A 22,051-nucleotide genomic window follows, 5' to 3' on the forward strand; every position below is an offset into this window, starting at 1 on the left:
TCAAAAGATACCATTAGGAAAATGAAAATACAAGCCACAGAATAGGAGAAAGTACTTGCAAATCACATATATGATAAGGGATTTATATCTAGCCTATCTTAAGAACTTTTACAACTCAGTAATATGACAAATAACCTAATTTAAAAATAGGTTCTGATACATGCTACAACATTAAGCTAACTGAAATAACCCAAACACAAAAGAACAAATACTGTGTGATTCCACATGTTTGACATACCTAAGATAGGCAAATTCATAGAGACAGAAAGTAGAAAGAAAGTAGAACCGAGGTTCTACTCTGAGACAGGTGTGGAATGGGGAGTTATGGTGTGGAATGGGGAGTTATTGTTTAGTGGGACACTGTTTCTGTTTCGGATGATTAAAAAGTTCAGGAAGTGGCTTGTGGCGATGGTTGTACACAATTGTATACTTAATGGCTAAAATGGTAAATATCTCACCACGATTTTAAAAATAATTTTTAAAAATGGGCAGAAGACTGGGTACATTTCACCAAAGCAGACATGCAAATGACCACTACGTACATGAAAAGGTGCTCAGCATCTTTAGTCACTGGGGAGACACAAATTAAACTACAGTGAAATACCATTGCACAGTGGCTGGAATGACTGTAATCCAAGAGACAGAATACCCAATGTTGATAAGGATGTGGACAAACAAGAAATCTCATACATTGCTGATAGGATTGTAAAATGTGTATAGCCACTTTAGAAAATTATTTGGCTATGTTAAAAAATTAAACATAAACAGGGCGCCTGGGTGGCTCAATGTATTGAGCATCTGCCTTTTGCTCAGGTCGTGATCTCAGGGTCCTCGGATCGAACCACACATCAGGCTCCCTGCTCAGGGGAAAGCCTGCTTCTCCTTCTCCCCCTGCCACTCCCCCTGCTTGTGTTCTCTCCCTCTCTGTGTCAAATAAATAAATAAAATCTTAAAAAAAAAAAAGGTTAAACATAAGCTTACTTTTTAAAATATTATTTATTTATTCTTTTAAGATTTTATTTATTTATTTGACAGAAAGAGACACAAGAGAGGGAACATAAGCAGGAGGAGAGAAAGAGAGAGAAGCAGGCTTCCCACTGAGCAGGGAGCCTGATGTGGGGCTCAATCCCAGGACCCTGAGATCATGACCTGAGCCGAGGGCAGATGCCCAAAGATGGAGCCACCCAGGAGCCCCAAACAAAGTTTACTTTAAGACCCAGGAATTCCACTCCTAGCAATTTGCCCAAGAGAAATGAAAACATGTCCACCCAGGCTTGTACACAAGTGTTCATTTATAGCAGCTTTACTTGTAATAGTTAAGACCTGGAGACAATCCAGGTGTCCATCAATTAATGAACAGATACGCAAGATGTGGTATAGCCACACAATAGGATATTTCTCAGAAAGAAACAAAAGATAAGCTACAGGCACACCTTAATTTACTGTGCTTCCCAGATACTATGTTTTTTTTTTTTTTTTTTACAAACGGCAGATCTGTGGCACCCTGCATTAAGCATTAAGATCTCTGCCATTTTTCTTTTATTTTTTTTTATTTTTTAGAAGATTTTATTTATTTATTGGACAGGCAGAGATCACAAGTAGGCAGAGATGCAGTCAGAGAGATGGGGGGGAAGCAGGCTCCCTGCTGAGCAGAGAGCCCAACTCGGGGCTCGATCCCAGGACCCTAGGATCATGACCTGAGCCGAAGGCAGAGGCTTAACCCACTGAGCCACCCAGGCGCCCTCTGCCATTTTTCTAACAGCATTTGTTCACTTCATGTTTCTACGTCACATTCTGGTAATTCTCACAATATTTCAAACTTTCTCATTATTACTGTATTTGTTATGGTGATCTGTGATTTTTGGCACCCCACAAACTGCACTCATGTAAGATAGTGAACTTAATCATTAAACGTGTGTGTGCTCTGACCGCTCCACCAACCAGCCATTCCTCCATCTCTCTCCCTCTCCTCGGGCTCCCCTGTTCCCTGAGACGCGACCGTACTGAAATTAGTCCAGCGAATAACCCTGCAATGGCCACGAAGTGTTCAAGTAAAAGGAAGAGTCGCACATGTCTCACTCCATTTTTTATTTTTTTATTTTTATTTTTTTTTTTAAAGATTTTATTTATTTATTTGTCAGAGAGAGAGCGCGAGCGAAAGCGAGCACAGGCAGACAGAGTGGAAGGCAGAGTCAGAGGGAGAAGCAGGCTCCCTGCGGAGCAAGGAGCCCGATGTGGGACTCGATCCCAGGACGCTGGGATCATGACCTGAGCGAAGGCAGCTGCTTAACCAACTGAGCCACCCAGGCGACCCTTTTATTTTCTTTTAAATTTATTTATTTGCAAGATAGAGAGAGAGCGAGCATGAGTGGGGGTCAGGGGGCAGAAGGAGATGGAGAGAGAATCCTAAGCAGACTCCACAATGAGTGTGGAGCCCAGTGCGGGGTTGGATCTCATAACCATGAGACCAGGACTTGAACCCAAACCACGAGTCAGGCACTTAACCAACCATGCTACCCAGGTGTCCCACACGTCTCTCCTTTTAAATCAAAAGCTAGAAATGATTAAGCTCGGTAAGGAAGGCATGCTGAAAGCCAAGACGGGCTAAAAGCTAGGTCTCCTGGGTCAAACAGTTAACCAAGTCGTGAACAGAAAGGAAAAGTTTTTGAAGGAAATTACAAGGGCTACTCCAGTGAATGCACAAATGGTAAGAAAGACAAACAGACTTGTTGCTGCTGATACAGAGAAAGTTTTAGTGGTCTGGACAGAAGATTAAATCAGCCACAGCACTCCCGTAAACCAAAGCCTAATCCAGAGCAAGGCCCTAACTCTCTTTAAATCTGTGAAGACTGAGAGGTGAGGATGCTGCTGAAGAAAAATCTGAAGCTAGCAGAGACTGGTTCATGAGGTTTTTGTTGTTTTTTTTTTTTTTTTTAAAGATTTTATTTGTTTATTTGACAGACAGAGATCACAACTAGGCAGAGAGGCAGGCAGGGAGAGAGGGTGGGAACGCAGGCTCCCTACCGAGCAGAGAGTCCAATGCAGGGCTCGATTCCAGGACCCTGGGATCACAACCCAAGCCAAAGGCAGAGGCTTTAACACACTGAGCGACCCAGGAGCCCCTGATTCATGAGGTTTAAGGAAGGAAGCTGTTTCCGTAATACAAAATGCAAAGAAGCAACACTGCTGATACAGAGGCTATAGCCAGTTATGCAGAAGGATCTAGTTAAGATGATGAATGGAGATGGTTACACTAAAGCAACAGATTTTCAGTATAAATGAAACAGCTTCCATTGGAAGAAGATGCCATCTAGGACAGGAAAAGTCAATGCCTGGCTTCAAGGCTTCAATGGACAGGCTGACTGTCTTGTTAGGAGCTAAGAGAGCTGGTGACCTGCGGTTGAAGCCAGTGCTCATTGACCGTTCTGAAAATCCTAGGGCCCTTAATCTATTCTGCCTGTGCTCTCTGTCAGTGGAACAAAGCCTGGATGACAGCACACCCTTTTACAACATGGTTTATTGAGTATTTTGAACCCATTGTTGAGATCTGCTGCTCAGAAAAAAAGATCCCTTTCCAAAGCTTGCTGCTCATGGACAGTGCACCTGGTCACTCAAGAGTTCTGAAGGGGACAGACCATGAGATTAGTGTTGTTTTCACGCCTGCTCACACAATACCCTTTCTGCATCCATGGATCAAGGAGCACATTTAACTTTCAAGTCATATTATTTAAGAAACACATTTCACAGAACTAGAGCTACCATGAAGAGTGATGCCTTCTGGAAGTCCCTCTGGGAAGGGTTCCCCGTTCTACATGCTGTTAAGGACATTTGTGTTTATGGGAAGAGGTCAGAATATCAACATTAGCAGGAGTTTGGAAGAAGTTGATTGCAACCCCCATGGATGACTTTGAGGGGTTCAGGACTTCAGGGGAGGAAGTAACTGCAGATGTGGTAGAAACAGCAAGAGAACTGGAATTAGAAGTGGAGCCTGCAGAGGGGACTGAGTTGCTGCTGTCTCATGACAAAGCATGAAAAGCTGCTTCTTATGGAAGTGCAAAGAAAGTGGTTTCTTGAGATGGCATCTACTCTTAGTAAAGACGCTGTGAAGACTCTTGAAATGACAACAAAACATTTAGAATATTACATAAACCTAATGGATAAAACTTTAGAAAGAAGTTTCACTGTGGGTAAAATAGTATCAACACCATCGTGTGTATGGAGAAACTATTCATAAAATGAGAACCAATCAATGCAGCAAACTCTATCACTGTCTTTGTTTTTTTTTTAGATTTATTTATTTATTTATTTGACAGACAGAGATCACAAGTAGGCAGAGAGAGGGGGAAGCAGGCTCCTTGCCAAGCAGAGAGCCCAATGCGGGGCTCAATCCCAGAACCCTGGGATCATGACCTGAGCCGAAGGCAGAGGCTTTAACCGACTGAGCCACCCAGGTGCCCCATCACTGTCTTATTTTTAAGAACTTGCCACAGCCACCCCAACTTCAAAAACCCCCACCCCAATCAGTCAGTGGCCATCCACCTCGAGGCAAGACCCTCTAGCAGCAAAATGATTATGACTCACTGGAAGATCAGATGATGGTTACCAGTTTTTAGCAATAAAGTATTTTATTTATTTATTTATTTTAATTTTTTTTTTCAACAGCAATAAAGTGGCTTTTGTTTTTTAAGATTGTTTATCTGAGAGAGAGAGAGAGAGAGAGAAAGCGCACATAAGGAGGGAGAGAGAGAGGGATGAGCTGAGCAGGGAGCCCAACGTGGGTCTCGATCTTAGGACCCTGAGATCATGACTGAGCCTGAGGCAGATGCTTAACCAACTGAGCCACCCAGGCTCCCCAATAAAGTGTTTTTAAATTTAGGTATGTGCATTTTCTTGACATAATGCTTCTGTATGCTTTATGGATTACAGTTACAGTATAGTATAAACATAACGTTTATATGCACTGGGAAACCAAAACACTCATTTGACTTGTTGTATTGCAATATTTGCTTTATCATGGTGATCCGGAGCCAAACCTGTCATATCTCGGAGGTTTAACTGCACTGATACAGGCTAGAACATGGCTGAACTTCATAAATGTTATACTAGGTGAAAAAAGCCAGTTGCAAAAGACTCCATGTTATAAGACTCCATTTATACGGAATGTCCAGAAAAGACACAATTAGAGACAGAAAGCAGATGAGTGGTTGCCTGGGCCCTGAGGAGAAGTGGGGATTGACTGAACACAGATCTATACAAATATTGAGGGTGATGGAAATGTTCTATGACTGAATCATGTTGATGGTTGCACAGTTCTATAAATTTTCTAAAAATACTAAATTATATACTTACACTGGGTGGATTTTTGTGCCTTATAACTTATACCTCAATAGAACCATTAAAAGTAAATAAACACAATCTGATGCTGAAAATTTCAGGAAGCATAACTCAGATACAATCTCTCTGACTTGAATCAAAGGTTCTCCTTAATCTATCCACATTCCTCTTCCTTATATATTTAAAAATAACAGGTGAAGGACATTACCAGTGTTCAGAGCCTAAATGATCTTAAGCTCCTGAAAAAAACTGTGTGGTCCCTGTGACTGTTCAAAAAACAGTAGTAGGGGCGCCTGGGTGGCTCAGTGGGTTAAGCCGCTGCCTTCGGCTCAGGTCATGATCCCAGGGTCCTGGGATCGAGCCCCGCATCGGGCTCTCTGCTCAGCAGGGAGCCTGCTTCCTCCTCTCTCTCTGCCTGCCTCTCTGCCAGCTTGTGATCTCTCTCTGTCAAATAAATAAATAAAAAATCTTTAAAAAAAAAAACACAAAAAAAAAACAGCAGTAGATTTAGATATCTTAAAAATTTTGACCATATTGGCCTTTTACTGGGCTCATTTCAGAGAAAAAAAATAAATAAAGCAATAAAAGGAAAGTCTGAGAAGCAAGTCAAATCCCAAAATTGTTTGAGTAATAAACCATATTATGTATAATCATTATGGCCTAGAAACATTTAATCTGAAGCAGCAAAGGCTGACTTAGTAATTGACTTAATAGCTGTCTTCAATGATACGAAGGGTTTCACGGAGAAACTATTTGACTGGATCTTCTCTCTCTCTATTGAGAGCCAAACAAAACAAAGTGATTTAATAGTCAGCAAGGTAAATTTAGATTAAACATAAATAACACTGACAGTAACTGCTATCAAATACTGAAATAAATTTAATTAGGATATTTGCTCAAGCTGTTTCCTTGGTGATCACTAGAACACACAGACAGAAAGCTCTGGTCTGAACGTATTACTTGCCTGGGCGGCAGGAAGTCGACTTGCTGACCCCAGGCCCCCACGCGGGGAGGAGCAGGTCTGGGCAGAAGGCAGGCAGCCACCCTGACTCTCCCACACCTCACTCACCTCAATATCCCGATTGAGCTGCTTCACAATGGCAGTTATGTTTCTGATGTGCTCCTCCAAGAAGAGCCTGGCCAAGCGGTCGCCGCCCCCTTTGTTCTGCATTTTCTGCAAACTGCTAACAATGTCGTCCTTAATCCGGAAGGCGTGCTCCACAAGGGCCGCGGTTGTCTTCTCGTGACAGAGGATCCTATCTTCCAGTTGTTCCACGAGGCTTACAGATGAGTAGGGTGCCATGGTCAGGGACTGGCTGTGTCGGGGCATGGTTCTAACTCGCCTGTGGAAGGGAGCCACATTGCAAGGTTGTTCACTGGGAAAAAGTCATTTTCAAAAAGCCAGATTCAAGACTGCCCAGAGAAGTAAATGCAAATTCTCTCGCCCTACAAGCTAAATGGGGCTTGAGGCAGGGTTTCTGCCACAAGTTTTCTTGGTGAGCCGGGCATCTTGAAACAATCATACTCAGAGTCTTAACCGTCTGGGTAGCAGGCTGGATGACCTCCAAAAGCAAGAGGCTGGTAGAACTGGGCATGCTGACATGTGCCCAATTCCAATCCAAGCTTATGGAGACCAAGCTTATCAGGACGTCTGGGTCGCTCAGTTGGTTAAGCATCTCAACTCTTGATTTCAGCTCAGGTCATGATCTCAGAGTCCTGAGATCAAGCCCCGCGTTGGGCTCCCCACTGAGTAGGGAGCCTGCTTCTTTCTCTTTCTCTCCACCCCGGTCCCGCCCCCCTTCCCTCCCTACTTTCTGCTCACACATGCGCATGCTCTCTCTCTCTCTCTCTCTCTCTCTCAAATAAATAAATCTTTTAAAAAAAAAATCTATAAAGATCAAGCATATTCACAAAGTCTCCTGACATGCCCTCCTCCCCCATTCCCCTACAGCAGTTCTTTAACATAATAACGAACTCTGAATGCCTACAAGGGTCAGGCAGGTGACCTAAATGAATCATGCCCATCACATGGGGGGGACTTAGAAGACCCCGGAAAGGGCACTCCTCCACTAAAGGCAGCTACAATTTTCTTCCATCCACGAGTGACCATCTGGGAATGCAGGTCTATTTTTTCAGATTATGTCATATTTTTTTTAAAAAGCTGGAAATTCATACTTGTATGTGAAATCACCTGATTTTCAAATGTTAATGAGTCATTTAAAAAGTATTTAAGACAATGCAGGCCAAACAGTGTACTTCCATGAGCCAATTCTGGTCTATGGACCCTCAATCTGCAACTTGATTTAAAAGGGTTAGTGGGACATTAGCCCTCAAGTCTCCAGAGTTGCATTTTCCTAGGGACCAGAAGTACAGCTGTACTGTAAGGTTATTATGAAGTCTCCACTTCTCACTGTCACTGAGCAGATCCTACAAATTGGATGCTGGAGAGGGATGCAACTGTACTTCTCTTGCCCTTGAACAAAATCATCCCTGGGTAACGTAACAGCCACAAAATTTCATTTATAATAACCATCACACCCACTAGCAGCCCTCATGGGATTGGTGGAAAGGAAAAGTATACCTTAGATGCATATTTTCCATATATTATACCTTTCCTCAGTGACGAGAGAAGGAAATGCAGTGTTCCGTTGGGCCATTTTCTTTTTAATAATTTACATCTGTTGAAAAAATAATCATTAAATTATTTAACAGTTTATATCTGGAATTGAAATGACATCTAAACCTTATTATTAAGTCACTAAGTGGATTGTAAATTATGCTGACACACCGATCCGTTATATTATTAAATGTCTTATGTCCTATACATGAAATGAACAGTAAATGTTCCAAATAGGGAGAAAAGAATCAAGCAAAATCAAAATTAATACTGCCAAGCCTTGCTAGATAGATCACTGGGGACTGTTAAGCAGATTTTCTTGAAACTTCCTACCCTCCCACCCTGTAACTGCATTTTAAGCTTGAGAAACCACTTTTACACAAATGAGATAGTTTCTTTCCTTTTTTTTTTTTTTTAAGATCTTATTTATTTATTTGAGAGAGAGAGAGTGAGAGAGAGCATGAGAGGGGAGAAGGTCAGAGGGAGAAGCAGACTCCCCATGGAGTGGGAGCCCGATGAGGGATTCGATCCCAGGACTCTGGAATCACGACCGGAGCTGAAGGCAGTTAGTTGCTTACCCAACTGAGTCACCCAGGCGCCCACAAGACAGTTTCTTTAAAGGCTTTATTCAATCATGTCAGGCAGGAAACTACCTTAGTAAATTTGATCGCATCAACTTTAGCAAATTCCATAGCAAATTAAGAGAGCACTTACTTCTAAATTAATCATAAATCAAAAAATACATCATCAATTGGATCTAATTTGGAGGAGCCTATCTATCTATGAAGAGAATGTAATTGATATTCCTTAAAACTTTTTTTTAATAAGATATCATCATTCATATTATATCTTGCCTGTAAGGAACATTTGGCCATCCTAACACATTAGAAATTTGAGCAAAACTGGAGAGTTTTTAAAATATTTTGTTACTTAGGTTTCTCAATACTGCTGTTAATTGCCTTAAAACAATGAATGCCTAGTAACTGTGATCTGATTCAGTAATTAGTTCTCATTTAGATGCTGGATTCAGAGAGCATTTCTGATTGAAACCATTGTTTTGGCATCAACTCTTCCAGTGTCTTATTTTTAGAGTTTCAAAATGTGAACATTTCATTTTCCTAGACAAAGAACTTTGAATTCAAACAAATTACATTTAAGAAAAAAAGTGATTCATGCCAAACAAGTGATGATGCCAAAGGAGATCTTCAGCTCTTAAGATAATCATCTCTGTCATTAAGACTACATGAAATCAGGCCAATGTGGAAATGTTAAGATTTAGAATCATAGAATCTTTACCATTTTAAATTTGTAATGTACCTTAATTGAGATATTAATCTATGGAATAGCCCAATCTAAGAAACATTTATCTGGCATCTATGATGCAGCTGAGTAACCTAAATATATACAACAAAATCCGGACCCCTCAGGGACTTCACAGCCTACAGAGAAAGAGAGATATCTAAGCCAACCATGAAGCAATGGGATAAATGGCTATGAACAAAAACACACAGGGAGGGAAAAAGGAGAGGCTTTACTTTCCCCTGGGTAGGAAAGAGAGCTAGGAGGAGAGGAACTAATGAAAATGAGTAGGATTCCCCAAAGTACAGAATAGAGAGATTGTTCTACACCTTCTTTCCTGAAGACTCCACCATCACATCTACCTTCTATGCTCTCAGCACACTCTGGCCTAACCCATTCTTCAACCGCACGCGGTGCCACTCTAGCTAATGCTAACCCTCCCCATTGCCACTCCACCCACCACTGTCCTTGAAGATGTCCTTAACTCTTCTACCTTCACACCTTTGTCTGTGAGCTCTATGGGAAACACTCTTCTCTCTGCCTCCGGAGAAAACTCCTATTCATCCCTTAAGGCCCCTCTGCCCTTCAGTTCAATAAAAGAGCTCCCTCGTTTGTATTTCTTCAGCACTTTACTCGGTATGTTTTTATAGTACCTATTACACTCTATTATTTTTAGCTATTTAATAGTCTGTCTCCCTTACTGAACTACATGCTCCTTCAGGGCATATTTCAAATCTTAATGGACACAGAGCTGACCTAGAACTCTCCATATGTGTCTGTTAACGGGAGCGTGACTTACATCCCAGTATCAGAAACTGGAGTAATGAAGGCATTAGAGAGTGTTTAGTTAAAAAGTATAGTTCTTTACTGAGACTGCACCCGAACAGCCACTCAATATAATATTTGTAAAAGAATGGACACTTTTGGAACCCCCTTCTCTGAAGGTCATTTCATCCTTCTAGAATTTTCCTGCCTGAGCTAAAGAAGCCCAGCCACATCAACTTGCTGGAAAAGGAGTCTATCCACCACTCTGGCTGAGATTGCTTTTCAGTAACAAACCTATAACAAAGCACTATGCACTCTCTAGGACAGGAAATGTCACATGGCATGAGGTCACAACACACACTGTGGTCTGTTCAGAACTGGTGCCCTCTTCAAGAAATGTGGTGGGATATAGCAGCAATGTCCACAATAGCCAAACTATGGAAAGAACTTAGGTGTCCGTCAACAGATGAATGGATCAAGAAGATGTGGTATATATACACAGTGGAATATTATGCAGCCATCAAAAGAAATGAAATCTTGCCATTTGCGACAACATGGATGGAACTAGAGCGTATCATGCTTAGTGAAATAAGTCAAGCGGAGAAAGACAACTATCATATGATCTCCCTGATACGAGGAAGTGGTGATGCAACATGGGGGCTTAAATGGGTAGGAGAAGAATAAATGAAACAAGATGGGATTGGGAGGGAGACAAACCATAAGTGACTCTTAATCTCACAAAACAGAGGGTTGCTGGGGGGAGGGGGCTTGGGAGAAGGGATGTGGGTTATGGACATTGGGGAGGGTATGTGCTTTGGTGAGTGCTGTGAAGTGTGTAAACCTGGCGATTCACAGACCTGTACCCCTGGGGATAAAAATATATATTTATAAAGAATAAAAAATTAAAAAAAAAAAAAGAAATGTGGTGGGAATTTGTTTGTGAGCTTGCTTGGTTGGTTAGTGTTGTGATTCTTTATCAGACAATGGGACCTATATTACAAAGAAATAAGGATTAAAATAAATAAGTCACTGGGTTAAATAACTTCTCAAAGATCATTTCCAGATCTTCCCATTGTCAATTCTGGCCGACCTGCCTGTGGTCATCCGTTCCTGCACTTTTATAAATCTGAGCTCTAGAACTACAAGTGGTACTACAACATTATTAGGCAGATCTAGACTATCTACTGGTCTGACTCTGTTGTGTTTTGCTGATATAATATTAATCCCCAGCTTATGAGTTTAAAAAACTTGGGAAAATTAGAGGAAGGGACAGGTAAGCAAAGCAAGGAGAGAAGAGTTGAAAGAAATGTAAAAAAGTAAAAACCACAACGTCCAATATCAATAGAGTTTGGGAGTTCACAAAAGAGTAAAGGAAAATGCTCTTATCTAAGCCAAAATAATTAATTGTGATTATGAGGATTCTCATTAGATTTTTATAAGTAAGATGACACTAAGGGCACCTAGGTGGCTCAGGTGGTTAAGCATCTGCTCTTGATTTTGGCTCAGGTCATTATATCCAGGGGGTATCCAGAGCCCGGCTTTGGGCTCTGCACTCAGTGGGAAGTCTGCTTGGATTCTCTCTCTCCCTCTGTCCCCTCCCTGCTCTCTAAAATAAATACATCTTTTGAAAAATAAAGTAAGATGACACTGGGTAGAAATACCTCCAGTATCATCAAATGTGAAATGACACATGATTTTTGCTAATGGCAGTTTTAACTTTCAGAAAAATTCAATGTCAATCATGTAAAAATTAAGTTAGTTTTTCATTTTACTATCAAAATACAGTACTGATGGGTTCTGCTAGGTGTCAGAATTTAAAAAAAAAAATAGGCAAAGCACTTATGAATAAAGTGGTTGTAATCTGGTGGTAGGGGGAAAAGTCTATTTTCTCATAGTTAAAAATAAAGGGAAAGGAGAGAGAGCAGAGAACAGCGGAAGGTGTGCCTAGAAAGACAGGTGGGTGGGAATCGTGCTCTAACGTAGCTCTGTCCCACGCTCAGGGCTTAGACTCCATCCTGGGCAGCGCTGGGGCAGACGGGTGACTGGACCAGGGCTGGGAACGGGAAAGGCAAGCTGAGGGAGGGTCAGAAGCTAGGAGAGGTCCCAGGACCAGGAACTCCGCTGGGGAGGGCAGGGCCTGGGGAGGAGCTTCTGCCTTCCTCTCTCCTCCCTCTTGCTTTTCCCACTGCTCTGGCCTCTCCACTTCTTTTTCCTACACCTCAGGGCTCCCCCTGCATTTTCCTTTGCCCCTTCCATTTTCTTAGCCGGGCATTCCCACGGTCCATTCTCCTTCCCCCTCCTGACTGTGCTCTCCCCGCCTCTCCTCCTCCCACTTTGTGCAGCCGCAGGTACACTTGTCCAGCACTGGAAAGCACTGTGAGGTCAGTGAGGTCAGAAAGACCCTTATTTGAAGGCTGGCTTCCCAGCTGTGATCTTAGCAGGCTGGCCTTAGCTTGTTGGCCTGGGGACCTCATACATAATAGCTGCTCACTCTCAACAAGTGCTAACCCCTGTCCGACACTCCGGAGCATACTCTCGGGCATTCGTCGAATTCATCCTCACACTTGGAGAAGGAATGCTATTACCATCACCGTTTACACAGCAGAAACAGACTTAGAAAGGTTCAGGAACTGGCCCAACCACACGCAGGGATTTGAACTTGGGCCTCTGCCTCTTCCTCTGCCTCTTCCTCACCCAGGCATTACTCCACAGGAGGACTACAGGGAATCGACAACCCTGTCTGGCCTTAGGGCACTCCAAAAGCTCCCAGGAAGGGCTGGTTCCTTTCCTTTCCCTGGCAAATGCACATATGATAGAAAACACATCTCTTTTTAAAAATAACACGTTAGGGATGCCTGGGTGGCTCAGTGGGTTGAAGCCTCTGCCTTCAGCTCAGGTCATGATCCCAGAGTCCTGGGATGGAGCCCCACATCAGGCTCTCTGCTCAGCATGGAGCCTGCTTCCCTTCTTCTCTCTCTGCCTACTTGTGATCTCTGTCTTTCAAATAAATAAATAAAATATTTTTTTAAAAATTAAATTAAATTAAAATAACATCTTGTATAAATGGTCCAGCAAATAGTACCCATTTGTTTAAGGAGGTATCCTATGGTTTCCTGGGTGGCACTAGTGGGGAAATGATGGGCATCTGCTTTAACCCTTTCATTTGGCCAAGGCTATTCCACTGGTGAGGGTACAGCTACAGTGAATGAAGTCTTGCTGTCACTCGTGTTTTTCAATTAGGCACACATGTGCAAAGAACAATTTGCAACACACATCTTTGTATGAGGAAATTTGAAACATTTTAAGAAACACCTTTTCTTAAACTGAAAAATGCTTTCTGTGATTAAAATTTAAGCTCTACATAAAGACATAAAGAACAAAGTGAAAATTAAGCCTCAGAAATTGATGTTAATGTATTGATTTACATTTTTTTTTAAAGATCTCTCCCCAGGATACATTTTCCTTTTTGAAAAAAATAAAGTCATACTCTATAGCATGTGTGCCCTGCATTCCCTAATCGGCACTGTATCATGAACATCTTTCCATATATAAAGACACATCATGATTTTTAATGCCAGCATAATATTACAGTGAACGGATATACCAAATTGTTAGGCAGCCCCTTACTGATGAACATTTACACAGAAATGTTATTTTAAATCATGATTTAGTTCAAATTTTTGGTCTCAATTTTCCTTTCCTTTCCTTTCTTTTATGAGATAATGCAGGTAGTATAAAAATTTGAGGGGCAGAGGGCAAGCTACTTCCAAAATTGAGGTTAAAGTGAGACTCTAGGGGATCCGGGTGGCTCTTTTGGTTAAGCATTTACCTTCAGCTCAGGTCATAATGCCAGGGTCCTGGGACTGAGCCCCATGTCAGGCTCCATGCTTAGCTGGGAACCTGCTTCTCCCTCTCCCTCTGCCTGCTGCTCTCCCTGCTTGTGGTTTCTCTCTCTCTCTCTCTCTCTCTCTCTTTCAAATAAATAAATAAATAAAGTGCGACTCTGACAATGAAGTCTAAAGAATCAAGAAGGGATGAAATCAGCAGATCTGTAAGAACAATCCAAGATACTGCTAACACTCACAAGTAAAACAGAGCAAGCGGTCATCACATTTGTGATTACTGGTTCAAGGTCAGTCTTTGGCTCTATACTGTGGGCTCCATGAAGAGCTGAATTGTCCACAGCTTTATTCTAAGCACCTGGCACACTGATGATCAATGAATATTTACTGGATCAATGAATCTCAAGGACAGATGACAGAAATGAAGACATTTCCTAATGTTGACTTTAATCAACTGAATTATATTCTGACTAGAGAATGAATGCGCAACCAGAAAGAGGGATGGTATACACAGCATATCCAGTAAAAGCAGAGTTTAAAGAGGAAAAATTTATCAGTGTTTCCAGCAACGTGAGAATCTGGGGCCGCAGGAAGGGTTCTGTGATGGAGAGGGATGTATTAAGTTCTCATGGTCCAAGGCCATTAGCCCCCAAGGTATTCCTGCTCACTCCTCTTGCCCTGAGCCCAAATTCACCAAGCGTATCATTTAGCCTCCTGTGTGGATGTGTGTAAAAGTAGAACATGCGAGAAGCAGCACAAGCCCCAGTCTGCCAGCTACTTTTCTCACTGTGATGGGAACCAGACTTGTGTGAGTCTGTCTCCCAAATCTGTCTCTGATTGCCATAGCAGTGCTAAACATCGAAACCTGAGACGTGAAACTTGACACTGAAACATGAGGATCCCAACATGGTACCTGCTGCGGGGGACAGACTAGTATGTAAGGTAGCCCCCATGATCTCTGCCTCCTGGAGTCCATATCTGTGTGATCCCCTCCCCTTGAATGTGGTGGTACGTATGACTTGCTCCTAACCCACAGAATACGGCAGAGACCAGTCAAGTGGCAGTCCCCTGTCCTCAGTCGGCAGCTGTAGTCACCCGGGATTCTGATACCAAATCACACAGGAAGTAGTTCTGCTCACTGCGATGAGATTATTGATTTTATAATCTAATGTTTAAGTCTTTTACTAAATTTCTAAATGGTTATTTTACTTTTAAAGAATCTCAATAAATACATTAAAGAAAGAATAAGAAATTTAACAAGTTTTTTACTAACATTGTAGAAACAAATCATAAAATAAATCTAATTTGCCACAAGAGATCAGATTGCAAGGGATGCCATTTCACCCCGTCAGAATGGCAAAAATCAAGCGTGGCAAGATCGGGTATTGACGGGAATATATATGGAACACGAGGAACACCAGATGGGAATGTGAATCAGTACCACTCCTCTGGAAGGCAATCTTCAGTATCTAGTAAAGCTGAAGATGTGCAAACTCCGTGACCCAATGATTCCACTGCTAAGAAATAAAACAAAACCAAAAAAGCCCTCTCAAACATGTTCACAAAGAGACATTTACAAGAATACTCAAGGCAGCATTATTTCTAAGAGCAAAAAAGTAGGTGGTGGCTGGGGGGGTGTGCATTGAACACCCATCATCAGGCAAAAGGATGAATAAAGCGTGACACATTCATGCAATGAAGAACCACCCATTGTGGAGATAAATGGATTAGTGTTACAAGTCTCAATGTGAATGAATCTCACAAATACATTGTCAAAAAGCAAGCTGAAGAAGCATATGGACACCTAATGATCTTTTTATAAAGGTTTAAAATATGTCAAGTTAATATGCCAAATCTGTAATATTGAAAGACGAGCATGGAAGACACCAGATCAGAGTCATATTTGTCTCTGAGTGACAGAGGGATCAGACATATGGATACAGACACTTCCAACTAAATGTATGATGTTTTACTTCTTAATTTTTCATTGTATCATTAAAAAAAAATTACTTCTTTCCACCTCTACTTAAAAATAAACAAACAGGGGTGCCTGGGTGGCTCAGTCGGTTAAGCATCCGCCTCCAGCTCAGATCAGGATCCCAGGGTCCTGGGATCAAGTCCCACATCCTTGCTCAGCGGGGAGCCTGCTTCTCCCTCTGCCGGCTGCTCCCCCTGCTTGTGCTCTCTCGCTCTCACTCTCGCTCTCTCTCACTCACTCTTTAAAATATTTAAAACAAACAAATAATCATGTAAAGACTATGAAGTGGAAGGAAGTCAAAGTGTTAGTCTCCCCAGCACACACACTCAGAACTCAATCTTGCCCTAGACTTTCTGAGGACCGTGAAATGAGAACAGTAACTAATCTTCATCAGATCCCTGGCCCTAAGGCATTTCATCCATACTTAACATGTGATCTTATCTAAATGTTAATATTTCTATAAATGGCTATTGGTTAAGTGTCCAACCATAAAAGAGCAGTTAATTAAACCACAGCACATCCACTCAAGAGAATATCAAAAACCATTTAAAATAATGGTTACAAAGACTATGAAGTAACATAAAAAAATTTATATGCCAGCTATAATGCTAAGTTTCTTTTAAAGAATAAGATTTGAAAAAGGATTTATAGCACTATATAAAACCATAATCAGAGCCTGGAAACCAGAGCTTTGCTCCTCGGCACCACAGTATAGATGGTACAAACATTTTAACTTGAGTTTAAAAGACAGGCCAATTTTTTAAGGTCTCCCTCTGCCATACTCCCCTCTCTTTCTACTCTTCCTCCCCAAGGTGAGGAGCTCACTTGACCCTGGGCCTATGGAGGTGGATGGAACCGTCAAACAAGGAAACTACTACCCGTCTGTGAGCACTGGCCATGCTTTTTTTTTAGATTTTATTTATTTATATGTCAGAGAGAGAGGCAACACAAGCAGGGGAGTGGAAGAAGGTGAGGGAAAAGCAGGCTTCCCACTGAGCTGAAAGCCCAATGTGGGGCTTGATCCTAGGACCCCAGGATCATGACCCCAACAGAAGGCAGACCCTTAACGACTGAGCCACTCAAGCACCCCAGCACAGGCCACCCTTATCTGCCTTCCTCCCATCTCTGAACTGACCCACCACAGGGCTCTGCCTCCATGAATGGACTCCTCCTTGAGTGCCAAACTGCTGGCACTGCTCTGTGATGTGAATAGCTGGTATCTAGGCAAATCATTTGTTTTCAGTACAAGGAGGAGGAAGAAGGCCATGCAACTGTGGCCAGGGATGACTAATTCCAAAGCCAAAGTATTAGATTGATAAAAATGGCCGAAAAGATACCACTGATAACAGCAGGAGCCTTCCATAAATCAATCACAGGGCTCAGATTGAGAGAATGCCACCACATTATGTGCAAAGAAAATAAAACAGCACAAACGGCGCAAATAAGTCTTATAAAACACTCTGCCTTCTTCTTAATAGACCAGCTCCCTCTCCCTAAACCTGGACAGCATTTGGGTGAATAGACGAGCCATCCTTGCAAGAAATGTACTGAGCTGGCACATTTGAGCATGGAAATGGCATTATGGTTATGAGGTGGATCTGGAGAAATCTGGGTAAGTCACCAAAGGAGGGAATGTTATAAGGCCTTACACAGCGTCTAAGACACTGGGTGTCCTCATATCAAAATATCCTTCTCTGGACACCTTAGGTCAATGGCGAATTAATCTTACCTGACACACCTGGACATTTCTTTCCAATTCTACAATACTCCAGCAACCCATAAGTCCCTCAACTGTCCTGAGCAGAGTAGAGCAGGGGTTCCAGTACTAGAAGTACTATTATAATAATATTTTCTTAAAACAACATAAAGACATAAATCAAAATATAAATAGTGGCATTAGGTACATTTTTATTCCACTTTTCCTTATTTTGAAAATACTTTAATAAGAATATTGTTTTCACAATGACAAAAATCTAAATACAAACTTCTTGAGGAAAAGAAAGCGCCAATGAGCAAAAACAAAACAAAACAAAATAAAAAAACCAGAAACTGCCCATGTATAGTTATCAAAATCAAGAGACAAGCCTGATTCTGGGTTTAAAGGTTATGCTATAGTTCAGGTAAAATAAGTTTTACAGGCTTTTTTTTTTCCTCCTGTGTTTAAAAACAGGTAACACAAGATTTATCATCTTTAAAAAATGTAAGTGTGCACTACAGTAGTGGTAACTTTCTATCTCTAGAAATCTAGTTCTAGAAATCTTTATATCTAGAGTTCTAGAAGATATAAAGATCTATATCTAGAGATATAAAGATCTCTAGAACTTTTTCATCTTCCCAAACTAAAACTCTATACTCATCAAACAACAGCTCCTGGTTTCCTGTGAATGATTCCCCAAGCCCCATTCCCCTGTGGGCACATCATGAAGCTTGAGCCCAGTACGCTCGCTGAAGCTTTCATCAGAGCCCTGGATTGCCCTTACGTTGGGACTCAGGTGTTGCACACAGGTCCAATGGCTGCCATTGGTGGGAGCCCCCAGCATGGCATCCCAAAAGTCTCATGTCCCTCCACAGGACAGCGCGAGTCCCTCCACAGGGTCCCAAGGCAACTATCTCTAATGCCTTTTGTGAAAATGACCTTAATTCTACTTTGCAAAACTTGTTCTCCTTCCCCTCTGTTGAGGGGGAAAGTGGCTGTATTTCTGACCCATTAAAACCAAACAAACAGGGGCGCCTGGGTGGCTCAGTGGGTTAAAGCCTCTGCCTTCGGCTCAGGTCATGATCCTGGGGTCCTGGAATTGAGCCCCGAGTTGGGCTCCCTGCTCAGCGGGGAGCCTGCTTCCCCCCACTCTCTCTCTGCCTGCCTCTCTGCCTACTTGTGATCTCTGTCTGTCAAATAAATAAATAAATATTAAAAAAAAAAAACAACAACAACCAACCAACAAACCAAAACCAAACAAACATTAAAACCTTCCAAATGCTCAAAACATTGATTGTGGCTGCCAGCAAGTGCAAGGCTCACTAAATAACTGAGGCAATCCGGAAAATCTGTAACATATATGTGGCCTCTGGTCCAGATGGGAATGGATTGGAATCATACAAACCCCTAGAACCCAAGGAATGGCCACCGGTATGGCTTTAACCCATTCTCCCACCTTAGAACGATGTTAACGTTTTTAGGTGAACCTTGCAAAAACAGATTGGTTTTTGTTCCCATCTATTAATAACAGCCATTTTTGAAATGCTATTTAAATCTTCTATTGTTATTTGAACTTTTCATGGATTATGTCTCTCCAGCTGAGCTACTTTGGGGCCGTAGGGACACCCTACCATCAGCACCTGTAACCCCTGTGAAGCCCAGCACAGCACCTCTTCACAGACACTCGGAAATATTTGCTCATTGGCTTGTTCTTCTAATTTGGTAAGGCCCATCGTTTTAATTACTGAGTTGCTCTGCCCAGATGACAGAGCGATGGCTGACTCAAGATCCCCTCCAGCTGTGAGCCTGGCAGACTCCTTTAGGCTGCCCTGCAGTGCGCACGGGCACCCACACCAAAAAGAAGTGTCTTAATATTACTTTAGGGTGTTTTATTATGCTCAACAGCTATATTTGGCAACTTTCTTTCTAGCATTAGAGAAGACACATTACTGAATGTTAAAAAGGGAACCTGACAAAGGCAACAGCTAGAACAGAAAAAAAATATATTACTAAAGGCTGGTGTAAACTTTCTACCTACTAAATTACCTACACCCCCAGATGCACCAAGGACCGCTGGAAGACAGGCATGACTGTGTCTGTAGACAGAATTTGGGTTCTATCCTACATGCATCTCTGAAAAGCTAAGAATGTGGCCATGGGAGAAAGATCCAGCCTCCAGCTTCTGCCCTTTCTCTCACACACAGCAGGAGGGGGCTGGACTTCTCTGCTGAACACAAGAGTCTATGAGAGACTCTTTTATTTGGAGTAACAACTTGACTTCAGTGCATTAATTTTATAACTATTTTGGAGAGAGCAGGGGAGGACTCCTGTGCTCTTCCAGAGATAATTAAAAATGTGGAAAAAAGAAATCTGAAATCAACAAAAAAAACAAGCTGAAGTCACCAGGGGTTTCTGAATAACATCTTCCCGGTTAAACAATTTTAAGAATTCCATAATGTGAAAGCAACCCCCACACATTCTCTCCCACATAAACACGCTTTGTATGTAAGCCCCACTCGGCTAAGCAGCAGAATCTCTTGCCTTCGCTTCTGTAGCTACTTTTGCCAGAGAAGATGTCATCTGCACAAAAGCATTCTCTTAAGAATGAGAAGAAAGCTGACCACCGGCCAGCAAGCACAGGCACGCCTTGAGCCGAAATACTGTCATTCCAACAATCTCAACAGCTCACCACCCGACGATCTGATGACTGACTTCAAATACCAATTTTGCTTTAGCAGAGACTGAGAAATTCAGGCCTTTTGGTGTCTGTCAACCAGCACATTCCCAGGAACTTTCCTGGTGGGCCAGAAAGGTAACCGAATAAACCATTTTATAATCTCTGCTATGTTTTTAAAATACCAAGAGCCACTGAGTCATGGTGGGGGCTGGGGAAGGAATCAACAGAAGACCACTGAAGAGTAAAAACAAAAACAAAAACACTCTTTTATCTTTTTTCACCTGCTTTTATATTTAAAATTCATGGAACCTAAAACCACACCCAACAAATCAAAAAGGAAAATAATGCAGACAGAGAAAGGGATGAAAGCAGAAGAGTTATTAAGAGAAAGGAACGGGCAGAAGGAGAAACAAGGGAGAAAGGGGGCAGGAGTGAAGGCGGAAAGGCAGTGCCGTGGGCCAGGCGTGGAGGGAGAGGCAGCCAGACAATGAAGAGGAGAGAAACAGGTGGTCCGAGGGCTCCCAGGGAGGATGGGAGCCTGAGAAACTGCTTCTCACACATGCAGCTGCTCATTTGGGGTGTGAAGGAATAGATGGGCCATTTTTAATATGCTATGTTAGCTTTTTCTACTCTCTTTTTTTAATCAAATGTGCCATTTCTTTGTCTTGACACATACACACCAGGTTCAGGTGTCATTAGGGGAAAATCACTTACTCCACTTACAACATGTTAGTACCTTTTCAAATTACCTGTCGGTTTGCTAAAAGGCCCTATTTTGAACCCCCCATCTACCTGACTCCCAGAGCAAGGCATGGGGCTCCCACCCACCATCACGTACCAGATGCTAGCAGACAACTCTAAGATCACTCTGCGCAGTTCGCGAAATGATTTCATCAAGGAAATGAGTCCAGTCAGCAAATACTCATTGAGCCTCGACAGTGCTGAACGAGACAAAGCTCCTACTCCAGAGCTTCACGCCGACAGGGAAGAGTAGAGAGGCTGGTACCTGCTGTGTGAGGGGCACAAACCAGGCCTCACCGTTGGGCAAAGGCAGGACCAGTGCCAACTGTTGGGCATTCAAAAGGGATGAGTTAAGGAAACACAGGGCAGCAGGAGAAAGTGTGGAGGGAGGGCAAAGTAGAGGAAGCCTTGCCTTGTGGAAATTCCCAGCGCAGGGGCTCCTGGTGGAGGGCCGCTGGGATCGTGGGCAGAGGGAGGCGGTAGGAACAGAAAGGAAGCAGAGCAGTTGAGGGAGACCTTGCAGGGAGCACCTCAACGCTCAGCGGTCAGCTGCATGTGGGAGGGTGGCGAAGAGAAGTGAGAATGAGCCGCGGGACCAAGCGCGGGTCACAGAGGACGGTGACAGGCATGGAAATCATTAGCGAAGGCAGTGAGAGGGGCACACTGTTGCCCTGTGGGATGCCTTCCGAAATCCACCGTGAGAAGCTCCAGGCAAACCCCAGTTAAAGGACACCATACAAAATATCAGTCTGTCCCCTTCCAAAGCGTCAAGTCCGAGGACAACAAGTCCAAGGACAACTGAGGAACCATCCAGACGAAAGGAGATTAAAGAGGCATGACAACAAACACAGCTAAAGATTTAAAGATTTGTTCCTCCTCTTCTACTATGAAGGACCTTATTAGGGCTACTAGGGACATGCGAGTAAGGTCTGTAGATTAGACAACAGTATGGAATCAATGGCAATGTCTCAATTTTGGACTCTCGTTATGCAAGCAATGTCTTTGTTTTATGTTTTTTTTTTAATTTTATTGTAAAGATTTTATTTATTTATTTGACAGAGAGAGATCACAAGTAGGCAGGGAGGCAGGCAGAGAGAGAGGA

General features: G+C 42.5%; 1 protein-coding gene across 3 annotated transcripts in view; it reads right to left on the reverse strand.

The window, feature by feature from the left end:
* FAM81A (family with sequence similarity 81 member A) overlaps window positions 1-22,051 on the reverse strand; it is an 81,266-nt gene that overhangs the window by 53,859 nt on the left and 5,356 nt on the right. For 2 of the 3 annotated variants that reach the window (XM_082733778.1, XM_082733776.1), the window contains exons 2-3: window positions 7,945-8,012; window positions 6,404-6,677 (exon numbers count right to left, since the gene is read on the reverse strand). In XM_082733778.1, the coding sequence (XP_082589904.1) occupies window positions 6,404-6,677; window positions 7,945-7,991 (321 nt within the window). In that variant the 5' untranslated portion in view covers window positions 7,992-8,012. Of the gene's footprint in view, window positions 1-6,403; window positions 6,678-7,915; window positions 8,013-22,051 lie in introns of all 3 variants that reach the window. The other variant, XM_082733777.1, reaches the window with a different exon arrangement.

Source organism: Mustela nivalis, assembly GCF_964662115.1.
Source record: "Mustela nivalis genome assembly, chromosome: 6".
In the NCBI taxonomy this organism is placed as follows: Eukaryota; Metazoa; Chordata; class Mammalia; order Carnivora; family Mustelidae; genus Mustela; species Mustela nivalis.